We start from the raw sequence: 19,849 nt of genomic DNA on the forward strand, positions 1-19,849 counted from the left end.
ACTCGCCGCGCCGCTAATTTGCGACTGAGCTTTGGATGGCTTTGGAGGAAATGTAAACAATAATTGTAGCTTCATTTAATGCTATGAAAACCTCATGTTGAGTGCAAATATGGATATGATATTTATGGAGGCAATGTAAACATTTAATTGTGAATTGGAAATATTGTTACTCTAAGAGGAAACTGGAATAGTTCTGGCTGGAATTCGTTCACGGTAGCGTCGTAACCTCTTCCTTAGATTGTACTACACGAAGAATTTTTGTACATTTGAATAGATAAACATGGTTGGTTTTCCTAATATTCACGAACGATCTTCTTCGAGAGATAGGTTTCTCTTCGATATGTGACAGCGAGTTAAACCCGTAACGAAAGATGCCTAGACACGTATAGGCAGTGATTATGGAGCATGACTCTGCGTCGAGCTGCGAAAGCTGTCTGAGAGATTTTGATGTTACGGAAGATCTCTCGCGTTCAAGGGAAGTACGAACAATCGAAAATTCAATTTGTACCGCGAGTTCTGCTTCACGGCAGAGTCTCGAAGTCATGGCTTCTCAGCCAAAGCTCAAACTGGGAATGGTAAACAGAAGCCTTTCTTCTCAGGTAATGGAATATTATCACAAATATTCTCAAAATACAAATTTGGATCAATATTTTTCTTTACCCACAACTAGTACATCGCCAGAAGCTGTCAAATATTATTACAGCATATACGAGCTAAATCCCAAATTGGGGACGAATAGAGAAGATTGCATTGGCGAGGAGTACAGTTTGCGTCGGTACGTACCCAGAGAGAGAAGAAGATGGGTGAGGCCTCCTCTTATTGGACAATCTTCAAACACAGATTCATCGACTGGCTACGTTCAACCATTATCAAATCCAGAATCACCATCTCCTGATTTCAAATGCCATACCCCAGAAATTATTATCGAAGAGAAGAATGAAAATCAGGAGATTCTAACAGAAACTGTAGAACGTAAAGTGCCTTCTCCAACTTCTAGTATCGCTTCTCACAAGCCATTGGAATGGGACAGTGGTGCAGATGTTGGTTACTTCAATTCATTGCCTCAAAATAAACAAGGTGACAAAAAATTAAGTACCATTGAGCGTATGGCTTTAGCTAGAGGTTGTTCTGCTGCTTTAAGATTAGATCCCGAAGGTACTACAGAATCTGGAATCTCTGGTAAGCTTGGAGCGCCACAAAGGAACTCTAAACCATCCGTTACACCAGATGCTAATTCCACTTCGTTATTAGGGAATATATCAGGTTCTGAAAGTGAAATTGAAATTACTCCTATTGTGAAGAATCATTTGCCGGGTATAATAGCAGGGAATAGTATAAAGTCTAATGAAAGATCACTACCCAGAGACTTCAAGCAACAGGATACGCTTGTTCAACATTCGCGGAAAGAGCAAAGTAATGATACATCTAAATTGTCATTTTCATTTAAGATACCTACTGCGAAGAAAACAGAGCCAAGGACGACGATAAACAAGCAGAATATAAATAAGGAGAACATATGCCTTCCGACGTCGCCGTTGAAAAAGAGCACATCAATGAATACGTTAGCTATACCGTTCTCTAAACTAACGTTGAAGAGAAGTCAGAGCGAGTTAAATCTATACGCCAAGGATAAAAACAGAGCCGCGATTCCATTGATCTTCAACTCTTCGTCGTCGATCGCAACCATTGTAAATAAGCCTTCCACTTGTGATAAAGTGATACAAACGAGCCTGAACGCTTGCAGCCAAGAGTCCGTTGGCGTTCAGGTCTCTGTTATTGAGGAGGAGAAGCCGCCATTACCAAAGAGAGGAACTAGTTTGCAAAAAAGTATGACTGTAGTGATGAAGAATTCAAAAGGGACGTACAGAGTTCGGAATTCGAGGAACAAGCAACAAGCCGATGGATCCCACGAGGCCGGCGAACATGGGAAGATAACGAAGTCGCGTCGCAGCTGCTCGGAACCATCTGAATATGGCTCGAGTACGCAGACGCCTCAGCCGGACGAGACCGAGAATATAACCGGCAGAGCGAACAGTTTCGAGTATTTCCCTGGCCATATTTACGAGAACGTGCCGAACGGAAGCGGCAGCCGCGTCTCATCTACGGACACAGGCAGGTCGCAGTCCACATTGCCAAACACGAGCTCCAGCATTAACGAGAAACTCTGGGGAGATTCGGACAGTCTGGTCAGGGATCTGGAACGAAGTGTGAACATTTTAAAGAGCTTGGTCGATGCGAACAAATGCGACAAGGATGTGAAGAAAAGACTGATACATCATGTGGTCAAGAGACTTATAACCGCCAAATACACCGACGACAGAATCGAGCATAATTTAGAGGATAACGTACCGTGGAATCCGGACGACGCTAGGAACAAAGTGTACAGAACAGAGATACTACAAGCTTTGACGAAGAAACACACCACCAGCGATTCTTCGGGGGACTGGAACACGCGTAAGGAAACGGCCTGTGATCGAAAACCCATCGTGAACGGACGAGGCATCACGAAGAATGTAGCTTCGGGGAGCAGCAGCGACAAGATCGATAAGCATACGGATAGAACGGAGACCGACGGACGAAAGGCGAGGATGGGTCTCAGATCGGACGATTGTCGTCGAAGCACTAACACACCAACGGAACCGGACAAGAGCGAGAGCTCCGAGTGTTTCTTCCCCCACAGGGGACGCAAGGGGAAAAAAGCACAGGATCTGTTCTGCGCGAAAGAGAGGTGCAAGATATCGCGAGGAGAGTCGAGTATATCGAATAGCACGCCAGCCGATCATAACAGGATGCTGCTAGACGCGGTTCTTAACAACAGAAGACCAAAGAACGTTCGTTCGAGTAACACCGAGGAACAGGTGGACTGGAGATTGTTGACCACCATGTCGGAGAGGCAGTTCGAGATGAAGAAGTGCGGGAACTCGGATTCCGGGGACTCGAAATTGGTCAGCTACGCCGAGATGGAGAAGAGGAATCAATTGATCTGGATCACGAACGAGATCAGCCATTTGTCCAATCTGAAGAAACTATTGGAGGAACCGCGAAGGGTCGAAAGATCCCGAATGTCGCCCAGAAAATCGAGATCAACGAACGTCAAATCGATGCCAATTCCATCGATTGACCGTGTCCATGGTTGCGTCAGAGAAGACGATTATTTGCGACGAACCGAGTCCGACGGACAGGCGAATTCCCTAGACGAGCCATGGTCTTCCCACTGCAACTTGGCAGCATGCCAACCACCTAATAGAATCAACAGCGTGATTCAAAGGATTAGAAAGCGAAATAGCTGTGCCCAAACGGCAACGAACGTTACCAGCGCTCATTCGAAAACCGGCGGTGAAATCGTGTCCGCCTCGAACATCCATCATAGCACGATGAAACTAGTGAACACCGGTGTGCAAACCGAGCCGCAAGAGGCATCCACGATTCCCACCTTGATACAGTCTGAGATCGTGCACTACATCAAGTGTCCCGCCCACAACGCGATGCACTTCCAGAACAGTTTCAAGGGCAACGTGGAAACCACCACTAGTCAGTGTTTGAAGCACTGCTCGATTCAAAACGTGCTGCCTACTTGCGTCTACTGCCTGCAGGAACGCAAGGATCAATCGAACACGGTGCACGGGAACGCTGATCATTATAGGGAGGTAAGTCCTGTGGGTACGCGCACACCATTAAATTGTGCAAATGACGACAGCACAAACTCGTTGGAGATCGTTCACCCGTGCACGAACAAGGAAGTGAATCAGTTCAAGCAAAAGGAGACCAAGAATCAGATAAACGCCTCGAAATCACGGTACACTTGCGACTGTAAACGCGAGAGTAAAAGGCCGATGTCTAAAGGATGCCAGACAAGTCCTACTGCCCAAATGTTACCAACCAATAACGTCTCGAAATGCGAGGAGTGCCAGAAGAAGGTGTCCTCCATGCAAGAGAAGGAGACAGTTGACGAGAAAGGGTGCAACTGTACAACCGTCTGCGAGTGCGACAACGAACAGTCAAAGATGGGGCGGGCAGCGTTGTTCCGATCGAACACGAAATCCCATCAGGATAGTAATGGATACGCGTCGAGTTTCGAGCAGAACGGACGCGTGAAATTGTGCGGCTGCTCGACCGATTGTTCCTGCGAGAACAAAGGTGGCACCCATCATTATGGTCACTGGCCGGAAGCGGAGGATCGGCCGATTCGGATGTGGCCCTACTGTACCAACAACGGACAATCCCCTGTCGAGGCTGCTCAGTGCAAAGTACAAAATAGCTCGAAATGCAACTGCGAAAAAGATTGCTTGTGCAGTAACAGAACGGCCAAGAACGCCGAGGAGAAATTATATGTAAGAGGCTACCAGAGAGGAGCCGGTGATTCCGATCGAAGTTGCAAATATTGTGGGCGCTGCAACGCGGGCACCACGGCGTCGCAGAACGTGAAGAAGTCCGGTTATCATCAGGAGTACCCGAAAGCGGTTGCGTACGAGCTGTCGTTCGCGAAAGAGAAAGTGCCATTACCGAATCGTATTGTTAACGGGAATAAAACCGACGGCTGTGCCTGTAACACGATAAACAGGATTAGTTTGAATAAGAACACTCCGCAGACAGATACTTTACAGGTTAGTATTGAAGCGTGGTCGACTTGTGCTCGATGCGATGGTTTGTCGTTTCTATTGTGATCACTAGTAGTACTAACACGGTTGAACGATTCAAGGATTACCTGACCAGGAACAAAGCGGATTTCGTGAGCAACGCGGAAACGCGCAGGCAGTACATGTCGGAGATATCTCATTTGCGACAATTGCGAAAGGAGAAACGGGTTCAGTTACTCGCGATGGCCAGTACGTCGAGCGTTCTGAAGTCACCGAAGTCTTTCGCGAAACCAACAGGTACGATTCCTATAGGACAATGATTTTTCGCATGGGTCTTTATTGTACAATATTAAAACCTTTTCATTCAGTTTGCACGCTGAAAAAGGTCAGCGACGAGGAGATAAGGCAAAGGCTGCGAAAGCGATACCTGCGTTGGAACGAGGTGAGACAAAAGAAACGGCAGCAGGAGAAACAAGAAGAGACACGGCGTAACAAACTGATGGCGAAGATATTTGGCAAGAAACTGCAACAGAAGGTACTGAGGGGCCAGGTAGATCTGTCCCAGAGCGTTAGCGTTATATCGAACATGTAACGTTATAGATTCGTTTGTACTTGCGTAGATTAAATATCGATTTACGTATCGGGCGTCCACCGACACGACAAACGATAGAGAAACGTACAAAGTAGTTCACCTTTCGTATATACGCGAGAGATTTATTAAAATCTTGTTTTTAGACACACTTCTGCTTTTTCTTCGCAACAGTGCATAATACGTACTAACATCTCGGATTAATGTTTATTTTTGTTAATTTAAGTTACGTTTACGGATTAACGATGAATTTAGACGGGGTACGTAGACGTGTATGAGTTTACGATACGCGTTTTAAATACCAAACCGGAGCGACGGAATAGAGACTCACGGAGGTTCGAAGAGTATCTGGGTTTCTCTGTAGTATATATATATATATATACATATATATAAGAGTTGAAGTATTATATCGCGTTGTTTGACAAGATTTGTGTCTAGAATCTACGGATATTTATATGAAATATTATAAAAGAAACTCGTCTTGCCAAGTTATTTTCATACTAAAAATATATATAGATATATTTAGTAAACGTTGCACGTACGTTAGATCTGATACGGTGATACGATAGCAAGATGTTGTCGGAAGAAGGAATTTCCTCGCAGTGTCCAGGCTTCACATTTTACTGGTAAAATGTCATCGAGGCCTATCCACGCTTGGGAGGGAAAAAAACGTTCGTGACCGAAGCCGAGTCCTTGGGCTCACGAGAAAACTGAAATGCTTTAAGATGAAAGTAGTTTGTTAGTACCTGAATCACAGTACACAATCTTTTACTACCCATAAGACTTAGACGATATAGTCCCTTGAATTTTTCTAATATTTTACCCTTTTTTTTTTTGTATGACGATTATATTCGTTCGGTTATTCAGAATAAAGTGAATATACGTACATACATCGATTGTGTTTTAATTCTTTTCGCATCCCTATACGTGTATGTCACACTCGTTTCTCGCCGCTTCACGCTTTCGGTTCCACTGTGTAATTGTGCAAAAAGATATTTGTCGTCGAACGAATGCGAGAAACTTAGCTGCATTCACTTTAAACGTTCGATATTACTAAGTTGCAAGACTATGTGTTCATCCAATGGTTCTACTGTGTAGAAGAGTCTTGGCTCGAAGAAAAACATCGCTTAAACGTCGACAGCAACCTTGTTCCACTGAAGCAACGCTGAAAGAGAAACCGGTGAACATTAGTTCGTTTTGTTTTAATCGCTAGCCTTTTGTATATAAGAACAATCCAGGGACTTCGAAACAGTCCGATTTCTCCTCGAAACCGAGAACGGTGTGTCCAGTCCTCGAGCCGAACAACAGAATAGCCTGCGAATCGATGAAATATCTGTATTTTGAATGAAACGGTATTCGTTCGTAATCGCGAAATTGATTTTTAAAAAACGACTTAGAAAATCAACTTCTCGAGAGGATGGCTCTTCAAGTCGAAGAGGACTGCGAATTGGATCGGATTTTACGAGAAAAATTCACGACCGAGTTTCGCAAGGGCTACGTCACCGTGAACGGTGTGTGTTTGCCGCAGAGATACGAGGAATTCGCGAGAGCGATCGAGGAGTTTGAAGTTCGAGACGACGATATATGGGTTTGCAGCTTTCCTAAAACTGGTAGACACACACATGCTTGTTTCAATTTGAATGTCGAGAATGACGAGGGCATCTGTGAATTTTACCGTGTGATTAATTGGTACAAACAGGTACAACGTGGACTCAAGAGATGATTTGGTGCATCGCGAACGATCTGGATTTGGATGGAGCGAAAACACTCTTACCGGAACGATTCCCTTTTCTCGAGTAAGTCAATAGAGAAGACCGTACACGGTAGCTTCCGTAATTTATAAACCCACCGTTTCGTTCAGACACTCCATACTGTTCGATTACACGACAATCATACCGCGACACCCGGAGGTCAAGCTTCACGAGCTGGTCTCGGACAGCGTGAATTACGCGAGAACTCGACGGAGTCCGCGATTCATCAAGACTCATCTACCTTTTCGCTTGCTACCGCGGCAGCTTCGTACAGGCGAGAGGAAACCGAGAATCGTCTATGTCGCTAGGAATCCAAAAGACACCTGCATCTCTTATTACCATCACTGTAGATTGATGGAGGGTTATCGGGACGACTTCAACAGCTTCTGTCGTCTTTTCTTGGGCGCGAAAGGTAAAACACGCAGTTATAAATTACTCGTTTCGTTCAATTTCTTGGTCTTCTGTTCTCACACGCAGTCTGTTTCGCTCCATTCTGGGACCACATCCTCGAGTTTTGGGACAGGAGGACCGATCCCAACGTCTTGTTCTTGAAGTACGAGGACATGAAAGCTGTAAGTGACGAATTAATTTCCTCTAATCGATTGTGATGCGTGTGCATTTCTTGAAATTTAAGGACTTGTCCGCGGTGATCGTGAAATCAGCGGGATTCTTAAAGAAAACCATGTCGGATGATCGAGTGACCGCGCTGTTGAAGCATCTCAGTTTCGCCAGCATGAAGTCCAATCCGTCGGTGAATTACGAGGAGGCCGTTGAAATGAACAAAAGGCTGAAATTGATCGACGGTAACGGTGATTTCATTCGTAGCGGCAGGGTGAACCAATGGCAGAGTGAAATGGCTAAAAGCATAATCGAACGATTCGACGAACAGACGAGGGAGAAATTAACGACGCGAAATCTTCTCCTCTAAATTGAATTGCACAGCAATAAACTTTGTTTCGGCAGGATCAGTAGTAATTCGTGTATTGGTCGTCCTTGGCTGCGGTTCGATGGATCGAAGAACTCCTGGCATGCTTGTTCTGCACAGCTGACCGATCGAGGCTTTGGTGGTTGGTGTGACGACGCTCGTGTCGGCTCCTCGTTCGATTAAAATGCAACTCGCGTCCCTTTTCCTTGACAAGATCGCTACTTGAAGAGTAGTGAGACCTGCATTGTCCCGTACTTCGATTTCGGCACCACGGTCCAACAGAAACAGTAAAATGTCCAAATTTGAAAGATACACTGAACAAACAGAACAACTGAAAGATACACTGACTTTTCCGACGATTTAATCGGGTTTTCCTTGATTCCCCTTACCGGATATCATGAGCGGTGTTCGTCCCTGAAAATCTTGCTGATTCACGGAAGTTCCCGAGTCCAATAGGACGATCACGTTTTTCAAACGTTCTCCCACGACGGCGTATTGGAGACAGGTCCAGCCTCTACTACGATAGAAATTCTTTCACAGACTCTAAATTCAAATCATCCGAACGCGATGAATATAAAATCCTTACGTGTCCCTTTTTCCAATGTCCGCGCCGTTTTCCAAAAGCACTTCCAACATCTTCGGCTCTCTCGAGACGTAAGAGGCGTACATCAAAGCGGTTCTCCCGTACGGTTGCGTGGTCGTTTCATCCAAACTCGTGGAATTTCTCTCCAATAAAACGGACAAAATTCGCGGATCATCGCGATCTATGACCGTTGTCAACGGCGTCCGTAGATTCTGCGTAGGGTAATGCAGATCGATCGATGATCGACTGCAATACGTTATCGCGAACATTAACAATTAACATAATCGACTTAGTTCCTACGCATAATATTACTCACTTCTTCGAGAAGAACTCCTTGATTTTCTTGAAGCTGGCAAATCTAAGGAGCCACATAAACTGCTCCTCGATCGAGTCTACAAACGATACTTTATTCAATCAAAACGAACCCTGTATTACGAATATATTAATTTTTACCATTTCGTTCGTAACAAGTTTCACCGCACGACATGAACGATAACGATCCTGTACCTGCAAAGTCCTGTCGGGCTTTCCACCGAAACTGAATCGATCAAACATCCCGCGCATGCTGTTCTCCGCACAACCGTGACACACGTCCTTCAACGATTGAACAAGAACGAAGAAACAGTCATCGAACAGACGCGTGTGTCTCCATTGATAAATGAAGTTTTATCGAGTGGTTTTGAATCCCAAGTGATTCAGTTCTATTCCGTGACTTTACTTCCCCAGTTCTTCGATCATCGAACAACAGATACTCGGAAATAAACGTTAACTACTCGAGTAAAACGGTCAGGCCTTAGTCACCGCTCCGTTCGACTTTTTTATTTTCTTTACCCCGGACACGCCGCATTTCATGTTAGTGAACCACCGGAAGGACGAGAGAGTCCAGTGACCACAAAACACATCGTTCTTCCTCGTTCTCGTGAAGCGTTCGTGTGTTTGGTAGACGGTCGATCGCGATCGAGGAGCCACCTCCAAGAACACGCGTGCACACTTTCTCTTCGAAACGGGGAACCACGTGTGCCAAGGTGGCCGGTGGGAGCGGTTATACTAACCGTTTAGACGGTCGAAGTCGACTTTCTAGAGGACTCCCGCAGGTGCTGCAGAGAACAACATCCGAATCGCGTCGCCGTGTTGCTTTTCCTTTGCTTTCACACGACTCGCGTGTTCTCTCGACGATTTCCAATAGGAATTTCGCGTGTGTTTTTCGGGATTTCGGGTATACACGTGTCGCTTTTGATAACCGTTCCCGAAAGAGAGGATCGCGACGACTCCCCGTGGACGATGAAGCGATGGCGGATGTTACCAGGTGGTGGATAACGCGTGTTCTCGTGACAGTGCTCGCATCCGTGCTGTTCCCTGCTAACGGTACGTTTGTTAATACCGACCGATAAATAGTTTCGAATAACGAATGATAGATCTAAAAGTAGTTCGTTAGTACTAATCGTTTAAACATGGAAATTTTTATAATAAAATAATACTTCTGAATGTTTTATTCGAATAAAATTCTGTCCAACTCTGGACTGTCGAGAGAGTGACGTTCAGTTTTACCCATCGTTCGAGTCTCCAGCGCGTCACTCTACTCGTCGCCATGGTTCTCAGAAATTTCCCCCGAAAACATCGTCTCACCTCGATACAAATAAATTTCAACGTAAAGAATCTTCAACGATCTGGATAGAAACCTATATTCTCGATACCTTTACCGTGTACAAATAACCGTGCGACGAGAAGAATGCCGTCGGAAAATGTTGGTGTACTAAGGTGATCCGGTTCTCGCGATCCGTTCTACAGATCTCTTTTCCCTCTTACTCTCTCTCTCTGTGACCCTGATACGGAGACAAAGAACGGTTCTCGATCTATAATCCGTAATCTCGCGCGGTCAGTGTGCTTGGATAATTCCTAATGAAACGATAAATCGCGTGTGTGTGACCTTGAAAGCCATGAGTCACGATGATGACGAACGGATCAACAGGTTTCGCGGACGAGAACGGCGAAGCGTACAGGGGCAAGTACCTCGGGAAGCTGAACGCGTATCATCATCAGGTGTCCGGTGACGTTTACGTGGTCGACGAGTACACGTTGTTGCTCACGTCGTTTAGCTACGACGGGAACGGGGCTGACACGTTCTTCTGGGCTGGAGCGTCGAATCGACCTGGACCGCAGGGTTTCATCGTGCCCGACGAATGGGGAAAGTTAGTTCTTCCCTTTGACGAAACTGAAATGTCCGTGGATTTTCGCGATTATTCGAGAATTACATGGATCGTTTTTATATTTTACAGAACGAACATCCTCGATCGGTACTTTAACAAGGATTTCACTCTCACCTTGCCGGACAATAAGAAGATAACTGACATAAAATGGTTCGCTATATACGACCTCGGAAGTCAGGTATTCGCGGCGATAAGTACAGTAGTCCATTAATGTTTTGTGATATCGAGGAGAACTGCAATCGATTTTTGTTACCTTCAGAATACATTCGGCGATGTGTACATTCCCGAGGAGTTCGATCCACCGACAGCCCAGAAGATCTCCCAGTTAACAAAACGATCTCACGGTGTTTCTTCTGGGTCGATCGTGATCATAGACTCGAAAACAATCAAAATACCCGAATTCACGTACGACGGTCAAGGGACGGACACCTATTTTTGGGTGGGACTTGGTCCACAGCCGTCCAGCAAAGGGACAAAAGTCCCCGATGAATACGGCTAGTAAGTGTACGAATCGGAATAATTTTCGATAATGTTTCTATCTACGTAACATGTTTCCTTCGTTTATACGATACCCAGTCTAGATCCGATTCGCGTGTACACGGGGGAGGACATAATAATTCAGCTGCCAGGCGACATGACCGTGTTCAACATCGATTGGTTGAGCGTGTTCGACGTGAAGACCAAATCGAATTACGGTTCTATTATCGTTCCGGATGGTCTGAACGTGCCCCCGTCGCTCGTCAAAGTAACATGTTCTTTTTAACTCGTATTATCGTATCACGTTGTTTGAACGGCAAGTACCATTGAACGACTGATCAAAGTACAGGTGATCAAGCGCATGCAGGCCCTACCGAATTGCGTTCAACTTCACAAACGGTTCCAAACCAGCTGGGAGATTTTCGGTCCTCAGATCACTATTCAATTGGCGGGACAAGTGGGTATGTAGCCATTGGCTATAGCTTCTTCTTAATGTTAAATTGAATTCGGTATAACGTTAACGATCCTTAGCCGAGAACGAGTACATGGCGTTCGGTCTTTCCGGTTCGGAGTCATCCAGCCAAATGGAAGGCGCGGACGTCGCGGTGGCTTACATGGACGGGACCAGAGGATACGCGGCTGATTACAATGTCACTGCAAAAGCACCGGTACGTTCGGATCTTATAATAGACTTGCAGTTACAATAACTTCACCATTGGGTTCGGAACAGTGCGGAAAGGTTCTTGGGCAGTACAGAGGAGTTTGCAGGGACGAGTTGTTGGGTGGCTTGGACAGTAATCAATTGTACACCGCCGTAAGGGAAGACGGGATCAATATTATTACCTACAGACGCACTCTCATCTCCTGTAAGTGATGGATTGGAACTTGAAAAAGAAACTAGAGAATTACACGCGAATCTTTTAAATTGTAGCCGATCCAGGAGACAAAGAATACCCTACGGATCGACCGGTCTACGTAGTGTGGGCACTGGGAAGACTCGACAAGAATAAGGAACCGACCTTTCATGATTTCTACCCGAAAAGCGACTTAAAGGTGGAACTGGGCCGACAGGAGCCTGATAACACCTGCATGGACTTCACCGAGAACGACGAGGCGTTGATGTGGGTACACGAAATGTAATTCATAAGAGAAAGGAGAATCGATTCGAGATTGTTCCCTTTGCTCAGAGAACCGTGGGAGAAGGACGAGATATTCGACAGAAGTATACGGGTGTTCAAAGCCACGATCGGCCCGTCTGGCGGGAAAAAGGGTTACCAAGGGATCACAGGGCAAACGTCCACCGGTCTGGCGTGGTACATCGAGGGTCAGCTGGTTCCTGAATTGTATCTCCGTAGGGGACTGACGTACAGTTTCCGTGTTCACGGCGGGAACAATCCTCACAGTTCGAACCTGTATCATCCGTTGATTATAACGGACGAACCGCACGGCGGCTACGATCGGCTTAGCGACGCGGCACAGAGTAAGGTTAGAGTACTGGCCGGCGTTGAGTTTACCAGACGTGGTCAGCCGAGACCAACCGCAGGTGTATATAAAGTCGCATATATATTTTGAATGTTGCTCGAAACTGTACGAACGTATGTTGACGAAACTAATTTCCAGTTGGTCCGCTGTGTTTAAGTAAACACGATGAACGGGACAGACGATTAGACGACGATTTCTCGACGTTCAAGCAATTCAACAGAACATTGGTGCACAAATGCGAACCAGGTAACGTGAATCGACAATGCGTGTCGATGCCTTCCTGAAACATTCGAACGATAAGTATTTTGTTAACAGGGGATGGTGGAGTCTTAGAAGTCACCCCGAACTCTACGTGGCCGGACATCGTTTATTATAATTCGTTCACTCACGCGAATATGGGCTGGAAAATTCACGTGGTGGATGTTTACTCGAGAAGCGTCGCTGTCTCGCAGAGACTGTCGCTACTCGCAGGACTAACGGCTGTGTTGCTTCGTTTGTTATTAAATTAAGTATAAGTAGTTACCGAGATTAATCGCCATCGGCCTCGCTACGCGAATGTACATGTTGACTGAAAAAGATAAGATTTCGATTAATGATTCGCGCAGACCGTTTAGTTCCTACACGAGAAATGAAGGCAAATCGAATTCATAGATGTGACATTCAATACCTAACGTCATCGATCATGGACTTTATCTGCTCTCTCAACGTTAATAGTTCGTTTATCTTAGCACCATCCATAGACTGATATATCGTATCGGATGTTATCTCAACAAGGAAAAATGTGTATCTTCTGTAACGTGATTAATATAACAAGCAAATAAAACATTTGTTATTTATTATATATGTATAACACGTATATCAAATTATAAATTTAAATATTTAATTTCTTCTTTACAACGAACAGATACAGCATTCTTGTAGTGGATGTATTTTAAACTTAGGTTCCAAGGGATTTACAACAATGTTTGTCTCTACAAACTACTATATATGGCAATACCCAAACATAGTGCTTTTTTGGCATTAAAACTGATAGCTGTGTTCTCACATCTCGTTATTGATATTTTTCCAATGAATTGGATTCTCATCCCGTAAAACATACTTTTAGAACTGTCGCATCATTCCATTCACACCGATCCAATACTATATGATAATTCTGATTAGCTAATTACTACTATATACAATCGATTATACGATATCCAACATAAAAATCATATTAAAATATCTTTATTGCAACCAGTCTTTTCAAGTCGGATACTTTATCGGACTAATACTTCTTTACGATTAAATAATTTGTAAATCAATTAAATTTATTTGCATCGCACACGTCGGCGTGTCTTTTTTCAAACGAATTTAGCACTAGAATGAAGAAAAGAAGAAAATTCAAACTCACGTTATCTTCACGGTATATCTTACGATTTTTTATGAAATTGTACGAATTGGTGAAGCGAGACAGGCAATTCTGTCCACTGAATGCCGCATTTTAGAATAGCCCGGGCCGCCCAACACTTAAGGCTCATATAATTTGCAAGGTTCATCTTAATTGCTGAATTGGAAACGATCATCTGTATCGGAGTTTCTCCTGTTCTATCCACTACATCTATATGCGCTCCATAGTCCAATAACAATTTGATTAGCTATGTCACATAAACAAATAATAATATTTCATGCTTTTTTATGATTATGCTACACAACCAGAGAGCTGACAGAGATACTTACAGAATTTTCAAAATTAAATCGGCTGCTTGCTATATGTAGCGGTGTGGTTCGCTTTATATTCATAGCATTGACATTTGCTCCACATTCCAGAAGTAATTTAACCACTCCTAAATGTGGAAAAATTATCTGCAAAGGTATTTAATATTTTTTATACATATTTTATCTAACTTTTATCGAGAATCAATGTAAAAATTTACATGGGTGCGACTAGTATAGATGTAAGTAGTCTCAATTGTATTCTGTTCAGAAACACAAAGATGCAGAATTGTATCTTTTAATACCGCTGTCCTAGGATTTTGTTTAATTAAGTCGTACACTAACTGTCTAGTTATTGCTTTTTGATCATCCAACTTTCCTGTCTCTACTAATAAATAGATAAGATGTGTTATACATTTTATGATTCCATTATAACTGTCTTGATGTAGTTTATACACTGGCTGAATCTGTAGTGAAATGAGTGCATTAAGTCGAGTAACAACCAGAAGCAATTAGAAAAATGAAGCGAACCACGTGTTACCTGCAATAATTCTTTGGCTTCTGTTAATTGACTGACAAGTAATTTAAATATCGCCACTACATCAGAAAACCTTGGTTCTTCTTTATTTCGATTACGACGTTCTGATGTTTTCTCTTTAAAATCAATCATAAGTTTTAACAAGCTTTCAGCTATAGAACATGTATCTATATACAAAATCTATGAACAATGCAAAATAGTTGAGAATCCGAACTTTTTGTATAAATATTAATTATAAGAAATTCTAATTTCATTACCGAATCTTTCTCCACTCTAATTTCTAGTGTTCGCCGCCATAAATCTATACAGCGTTGATATCTTAAAACGTCTACATACGAGGCCCCCCTGAACATTAATCGATACAATGTGTTTTTGTGTCGAGGACCTAATATTCGTTCACATATTAATAGACTCTGTGTTGCAAGGGCATCAAAATTAAATTGGATTGCATTAAGCTCCTCTAATGTTGTAAATTCAGTTGCATTTTCGTGTGTATCGCGTTTTGGTAATACCGGCCTTTTTGGTAGAGGAACACCATCAACTACATTAGCATTTCTAATAGCCAATGCAGATCTCCAATATTTTAGTGCCATTTCAACATCATCATAATCATTAAAAAATGTCGACCCCATTAATTCAGTTGCATCTGCCAATCTCTCGGGCGAATAAGATATTTTGTTCACTAGATACGTAAAAATTTTATCGGCCCCTTCCAGGCAAGCTGTCTGAAGAGCATCATCGTTATATCTAGATCTGATATGAAGATCCGCATTATTTTCACAAAGAAATTTAGTAGTTTCAAGTCTATGCTCTTGGATGGCAAAATGTAGAGCAGTCTTATTCTGAATATCTGTGGCATTTACATCAGCTCCATTTTCCACGAGAAAAGTACATAGTTCCACGCTTTGTACAGAATTTATCAAACATGTACCACCATTATAACTAGCTTTATGTATGTTAGCACCATTTTCGACTAAGTATGAAACAATATCTGAAAGCAATAAAATATATTTTAGAACATAATACTAAGATATTGCATAACATTGCATACAAATCTTGCCAAATAAATTTATTCACCTGCCAAGTCATAGACCTAGACCCAGCTATAGTTTTATTTTGGACACAATACTATTCATGTATGTGTACTATATTAATAAGATTGTGAAACCACTGTATCTGAACATTATCTTTCTGCAATGGATACTTTCAATGAAAGACATTACCTATTTGAGTCGTAAAACAAGCCGATCTCACTGGAGTGGAACCAGAATCAGAGACTGCATTGACATCAGATCCATGGAATATCAAGCATTTCATGACTGGAAGTTTCCCAGAAATTGCAGCACACCATAATGGAGTAACATAATGTACAGACGGATCATTCGGGATTTCATATTTTCCTTTTTGTTCAATATTTGCATGACACACACTGATAAGGTATTCCACAATTGCCACAGTTCCCCTTTTGCATGCGATGAATAAGGGTGCACAATCATCCTTCATTCTAGATACAATATGTTTTCTTAATTTTATTGGGAATCCTTCTAGACATTGTTTCAGTTTATTAGTTAGTTGTTCTCTATGTTTACATTCAAAGATGAGAATGTTAAATACCGAATCCATCTAGGGTTCTATCTGTATCCCACCTGTGACAAGGTATGTAAATTAAGATTCTGGTTAACTTGTATGTACCATATATAGAAAACAATGAAAATTGATCCCTGACGAATCATTGGACTTCAGCTCTTACAACTGAGAATGTATTGAACCATGTAGGTTCAATGTTACTATGATATTACACATATAATTGAATGTACTGAAGCAGTATTCAAGTAAGAAAACGGTGTTATTGTACGAGTTTCTAATTAAATCGGAACCAAGAGAATGCACAGATACCTAACTATAACTTGATAATTCCCATTCACAATGTGGCGGTGCATGTGTACATATTGAAATATACAGATGTTTCCGTAGCAGTAACGCAATACACATGGAAAGTATCGAAGAGAAAGGCGTCAACGGAGTAGGATATCGAGGAAAAAGTTGTTTTCACGTTTACTTTACGCGCACGAACCGTTAATGTGGCACAGATTATGAATGAGATACTTGTACACTTCACAGAAGGGACACCTAACACGGACCACGGTCGACAACAAAATGAAACAATGTAAACGCACTCGTCATTGTCCGCGCATCGCCAGGTAACAAACCCCAGACGATAAACCACGTGATTAGAGTCGCAGGTAGTCACGTGCTGTATTTACGTGAACGAAATTTAATTTGAAATTTCATACGACTGTTCATCGATAAACTTTGAACTTGATTTGCAATTCAACAATAAGATTCTTTATATTCCTCTACCTGAATGAATAACGGTACCATTTCATCATATGGCGATCTTAAGCACGTTACGTCGTGCCCCATATAGAGTTAAGTGCCTGGTGTCGGATAATTTCTTTCATACGAGGCATCCACTTTCTCCAAAAGTGAAATCTTCTCTATCGAGAAAGTCAACGAGATCAGGATACAATGTGTTATTAAACGAATGATAAAATTCTCGTTTTTCTATAAGACGATATTACAGAAAATTGTGGTAATGATATTGGTCATTATCCGATGAGCTTATTGTTTCTGTCCTGCGTGCAAAGTTTATCAGCAATTTCGTCGTCTGTTAATATGGAGTTTCTTTTCCGGGTGGACATGCGACACGGTACAGGAATTGAAAGTTGTTTCTGTTAAAAAAAAGAAAAGAAAAAGGACCGAGTCCGGAGCACGGAGAGAGAACGTAATCATGCTCAGTGGACATTTCTGACCGAACCACAGCAGCAGAAACATCTCGTTTATCTGTGAAAAACGTTTACACGAAATTTTTCCGACGAAACATCAGTTATCAAGTATGTGATCGTTTAACGTAACCGTACACACACACACACATATAAATATATATAAAACAGCTTCCTCAGAGTGGAACCGGGACAATGTTTAATGCCACCTCAGTTCGTATTTTATGGGTCGAGGATACGAGATACAGAAGTTTATAAGGACGATGTATGGATGCTGTCGTATCCACGAACTGGTAAATCTAAATTTAAAAAATTCTATTCATGTATGAAATTCAATTGTTTCTTATGTATTCCCGCATACTATCCTCTTTTTATATTTGTATCGTACATTATAGGTAGCCATTGGGCACAGGAGATGGTATGGTGTATTGGAAACGATTTTGACTACGAAAAGGCGCGGACTTTATTGGTCGTACGCAATCCGTTGCTGGAGTAAGTTCTGATGTTTACGTGAACACATATATAACTGATATTTTCTTTAATCACCAAAATGCAACGCATACAAAAGCAACGACTAGAATCAATGGAATTCTGTTCGTTTAGAGCCTCAAGTCTGATGGTCACGGGGGAGTACGTGGAATGGTTCGCGAAGTTGGGTGACTCAGTAGCGAACGTAGAAAAAATGCCACGAACTAGATATATCAAGTCTCATCTGCCTCTGGAACTATTGCCACAACAGATCCATCAAAAGAAACCAAAGGTATTCATAATACATACCAATGAAGAGCGTACAATGCGTAAAAAAGTAATTGTCATACCCTCACGAAGTGAACGTTTCAGATCATCTACGTTGCTAGGAATCCAAAAGACACGTGTGTCAGTTTTTATCACTACTGTAGGACGTTTCACAGCATCACGGGTACCTTCGAGGACTTTGCAGAACTGTTCCTCAATGGATACAGTAAGCATTAAAACGCGTGCGCAGTCGACTAGATTTTACTTGTTCCCGTTTCGCGTATTTATTTCTTTTCCTGTTTAAGCTCCGATGGGGTCATTTTGGAGTCACGTGGTAAAATTCTGGTCAATGAGGAACAACGACAACGTACTATTCTTGACTTACGAGGAAATGAAAAAGGCAAGACATTATTCATCGGTAGTTCGATGACGAACAGCTGTTTTAATTTACGGCGACAAGTGTTTTAAGCGAGCCATTGTTTTTTTCAGAACCAAGCGGAGGTGATCGAAAGAACGGCGACATTCTTGGGGAAAACCGTAACGGAGGAGAAAATTGCGAAGCTCACCGAGCATCTCGAGTTCTCCAAAATGGCGGCGAATCCTGCGATAAACATGGAGCATATTTTGCCGGAAGGGAACGTGTCGGAGAATAATAGATTTATAAGGAAGGGCAAAGTCGGCGATTGGAAGAACTATATGTCCGAAGAATTGTCCCGGAGATTCGACGAATGCACCGAAAGGCATCTACGTGGAACTGATCTAGACTTCGACAAGTATACTGACTCTCACGACGAGGAATGAAAAAAAAACTGTAATCTCTTTTAAGGAAACCTCGCACGAGATCTATACCTATGTAATATAATTATATTTCTCGATTGTTGTATCGCACTGACGTTACCCATGACAAATGTATAACAAAAATGTATATTATATAATGAATACGTGTCCTCATGGAAATGTTTGTACTTTACTCGCGTGTATCAATTTTATGTATCGTACAATAAAAAAAATAGTAAATAGATGATCGAGGAAGTGTATATGTAATCGATCTGTAGCGACGATAAATTAACGCCTCTTATTTCTTAATTACGGTTACCGACGGACGCGTTTTGTCCGTGGTGTAAGACCGGTTTTCTCTTAATGGCAACTGACTTCCAATCGTTCTTTAGACTCGTGTACTCGATTTCTATGTGATTACTTTTAAACGAGGAAATAGAAAAAGCCGGAATTAACAGACATTCTCAATAAAACGGAGCGGTCGTTAGTTTTATTTATTCGTAAGAGTTCGTCGGACGAGGGATTTACTTGTAGGCGAGTCGCGGATTCGAGAATCGCGCCGCGTTCTTTCATTCAACGTACATATAACCAACACGCACGACGTTGGATGTCAAAGCAAAGATGGCGTTGATTCGTGTTGTGTCAGGTGTTTAAAGTTCCTTTAAAAACCCTTCGGAGTTTGACATTGCACACGGCCGTGACACTTCGATCGTTAATTTATTCCGTTCCACGG

At 42.7% G+C, this 19,849-nt stretch overlaps 6 protein-coding genes across 6 annotated transcripts; 4 read left to right on the top strand and 2 right to left on the bottom strand.

The window, feature by feature from the left end:
• The first annotated feature begins 398 nt into the window (after positions 1–398).
• Positions 399–5,218, top strand: LOC107186765. Its single transcript, XM_015574700.1, has 3 exons — positions 399–4,604; positions 4,700–4,874; positions 4,946–5,218. The coding sequence occupies exons 1-3, from the start codon at positions 399–401 to the stop codon at positions 5,167–5,169; spliced, it is 4,605 nt and encodes a 1,534-aa protein (XP_015430186.1). The 3' UTR covers positions 5,170–5,218.
• A 1,365-nt stretch (positions 5,219–6,583) lies between these two features.
• LOC107186746 (estrogen sulfotransferase, testis isoform-like) lies at positions 6,584–7,845 on the top strand. Its single transcript, XM_015574682.1, has 5 exons — positions 6,584–6,776; positions 6,866–6,962; positions 7,028–7,329; positions 7,395–7,489; positions 7,552–7,845. Exons 1-5 carry the CDS (start codon positions 6,584–6,586, stop codon positions 7,843–7,845), a joined length of 981 nt encoding a protein of 326 aa, XP_015430168.1.
• A 51-nt stretch (positions 7,846–7,896) lies between these two features.
• On the bottom strand, positions 7,897–8,912 carry LOC107186747 (ankyrin repeat domain-containing protein 50-like; the record flags this gene model as incomplete). Its single annotated transcript, XM_015574683.1, has 5 exons — positions 8,879–8,912; positions 8,742–8,817; positions 8,429–8,671; positions 8,232–8,359; positions 7,897–8,156 (listed from the first exon to the last, which is right to left on the bottom strand). Coding segments are annotated over exons 1-5 (741 nt in total), but the record flags the coding sequence as incomplete, so codon positions are not given.
• Positions 8,913–9,714: 802 nt separating this feature from the next.
• Positions 9,715–13,265, top strand: LOC107186759 (protein Skeletor, isoforms B/C). The gene is made up of 12 exons (XM_015574695.1): positions 9,715–9,790; positions 10,395–10,614; positions 10,702–10,810; positions 10,892–11,130; positions 11,209–11,377; positions 11,459–11,570; positions 11,641–11,777; positions 11,840–11,975; positions 12,041–12,230; positions 12,297–12,652; positions 12,730–12,837; positions 12,907–13,265. The coding sequence occupies exons 1-12, from the start codon at positions 9,715–9,717 to the stop codon at positions 13,098–13,100; spliced, it is 2,046 nt and encodes a 681-aa protein (XP_015430181.1). The 3' UTR covers positions 13,101–13,265.
• A 658-nt stretch (positions 13,266–13,923) lies between these two features.
• On the bottom strand, positions 13,924–16,960 carry LOC107186758 (protein fem-1 homolog A). Its single transcript, XM_015574693.1, has 7 exons — positions 16,718–16,960; positions 16,045–16,467; positions 15,079–15,812; positions 14,825–15,001; positions 14,505–14,750; positions 14,308–14,433; positions 13,924–14,225 (listed from the first exon to the last, which is right to left on the bottom strand). The coding sequence occupies exons 2-7, from the start codon at positions 16,442–16,444 to the stop codon at positions 14,001–14,003; spliced, it is 1,908 nt and encodes a 635-aa protein (XP_015430179.1). The 5' UTR covers positions 16,445–16,467; positions 16,718–16,960; the 3' UTR covers positions 13,924–14,000.
• On the top strand, positions 16,915–19,140 carry LOC107186748 (sulfotransferase family cytosolic 1B member 1). Its single transcript, XM_015574685.1, has 7 exons — positions 16,915–16,988; positions 17,776–17,897; positions 18,000–18,096; positions 18,208–18,364; positions 18,445–18,565; positions 18,645–18,739; positions 18,829–19,140. The coding sequence occupies exons 1-7, from the start codon at positions 16,915–16,917 to the stop codon at positions 19,138–19,140; spliced, it is 978 nt and encodes a 325-aa protein (XP_015430171.1).
• Positions 19,141–19,849: the final 709 nt, after the last annotated feature.

The sequence above is a fragment of the Dufourea novaeangliae genome, unplaced genomic scaffold (genome assembly GCF_001272555.1).
Source record: "Dufourea novaeangliae isolate 0120121106 unplaced genomic scaffold, ASM127255v1 scaffold92, whole genome shotgun sequence".
NCBI classification, from domain to species: domain Eukaryota; kingdom Metazoa; phylum Arthropoda; class Insecta; order Hymenoptera; family Halictidae; genus Dufourea; species Dufourea novaeangliae.

Bases quoted from the DNA above. Each gene is read 5' to 3' on its own strand.
- LOC107186759 (XM_015574695.1), top strand. From the start codon at position 9,715: ATGGCGGATGTTACCAGGTGGTGGATAACGCGTGTTCTCGTGACAGTG. The intron at 10,615-10,701 runs GTTAGTTCTTCC...TATATTTTACAG, and splicing joins GTGCCCGACGAATGGGGAAA to AACGAACATCCTCGATCGGT. The intron at 11,976-12,040 runs GTAAGTGATGGA...TTTAAATTGTAG, and splicing joins CAGACGCACTCTCATCTCCT to CCGATCCAGGAGACAAAGAA.
- LOC107186765 (XM_015574700.1), top strand. From the start codon at position 399: ATGGAGCATGACTCTGCGTCGAGCTGCGAAAGCTGTCTGAGAGATTTT. The intron at 4,605-4,699 runs GTTAGTATTGAA...GAACGATTCAAG, and splicing joins CGCAGACAGATACTTTACAG to GATTACCTGACCAGGAACAA. The intron at 4,875-4,945 runs GTACGATTCCTA...CTTTTCATTCAG, and splicing joins GTCTTTCGCGAAACCAACAG to TTTGCACGCTGAAAAAGGTC.
- LOC107186746 (XM_015574682.1), top strand. From the start codon at position 6,584: ATGGCTCTTCAAGTCGAAGAGGACTGCGAATTGGATCGGATTTTACGA. The intron at 6,777-6,865 runs GTAGACACACAC...TGGTACAAACAG, and splicing joins TTGCAGCTTTCCTAAAACTG to GTACAACGTGGACTCAAGAG. The intron at 7,490-7,551 runs GTAAGTGACGAA...TTGAAATTTAAG, and splicing joins AGTACGAGGACATGAAAGCT to GACTTGTCCGCGGTGATCGT.
- LOC107186758 (XM_015574693.1), bottom strand. From the start codon at position 16,444: ATGGATTCGGTATTTAACATTCTCATCTTTGAATGTAAACATAGAGAA. The intron at 14,434-14,504 runs GTAAATTTTTAC...ATACCTTTGCAG, and splicing joins TCTATACTAGTCGCACCCAT to ATAATTTTTCCACATTTAGG. The intron at 14,226-14,307 runs GTAAGTATCTCT...TATGTGACATAG, and splicing joins GATTTAATTTTGAAAATTCT to CTAATCAAATTGTTATTGGA.
- LOC107186748 (XM_015574685.1), top strand. From the start codon at position 16,915: ATGAATGAGATACTTGTACACTTCACAGAAGGGACACCTAACACGGAC. The intron at 18,365-18,444 runs GTATTCATAATA...TGAACGTTTCAG, and splicing joins TCCATCAAAAGAAACCAAAG to ATCATCTACGTTGCTAGGAA. The intron at 18,740-18,828 runs GCAAGACATTAT...TGTTTTTTTCAG, and splicing joins CTTACGAGGAAATGAAAAAG to AACCAAGCGGAGGTGATCGA.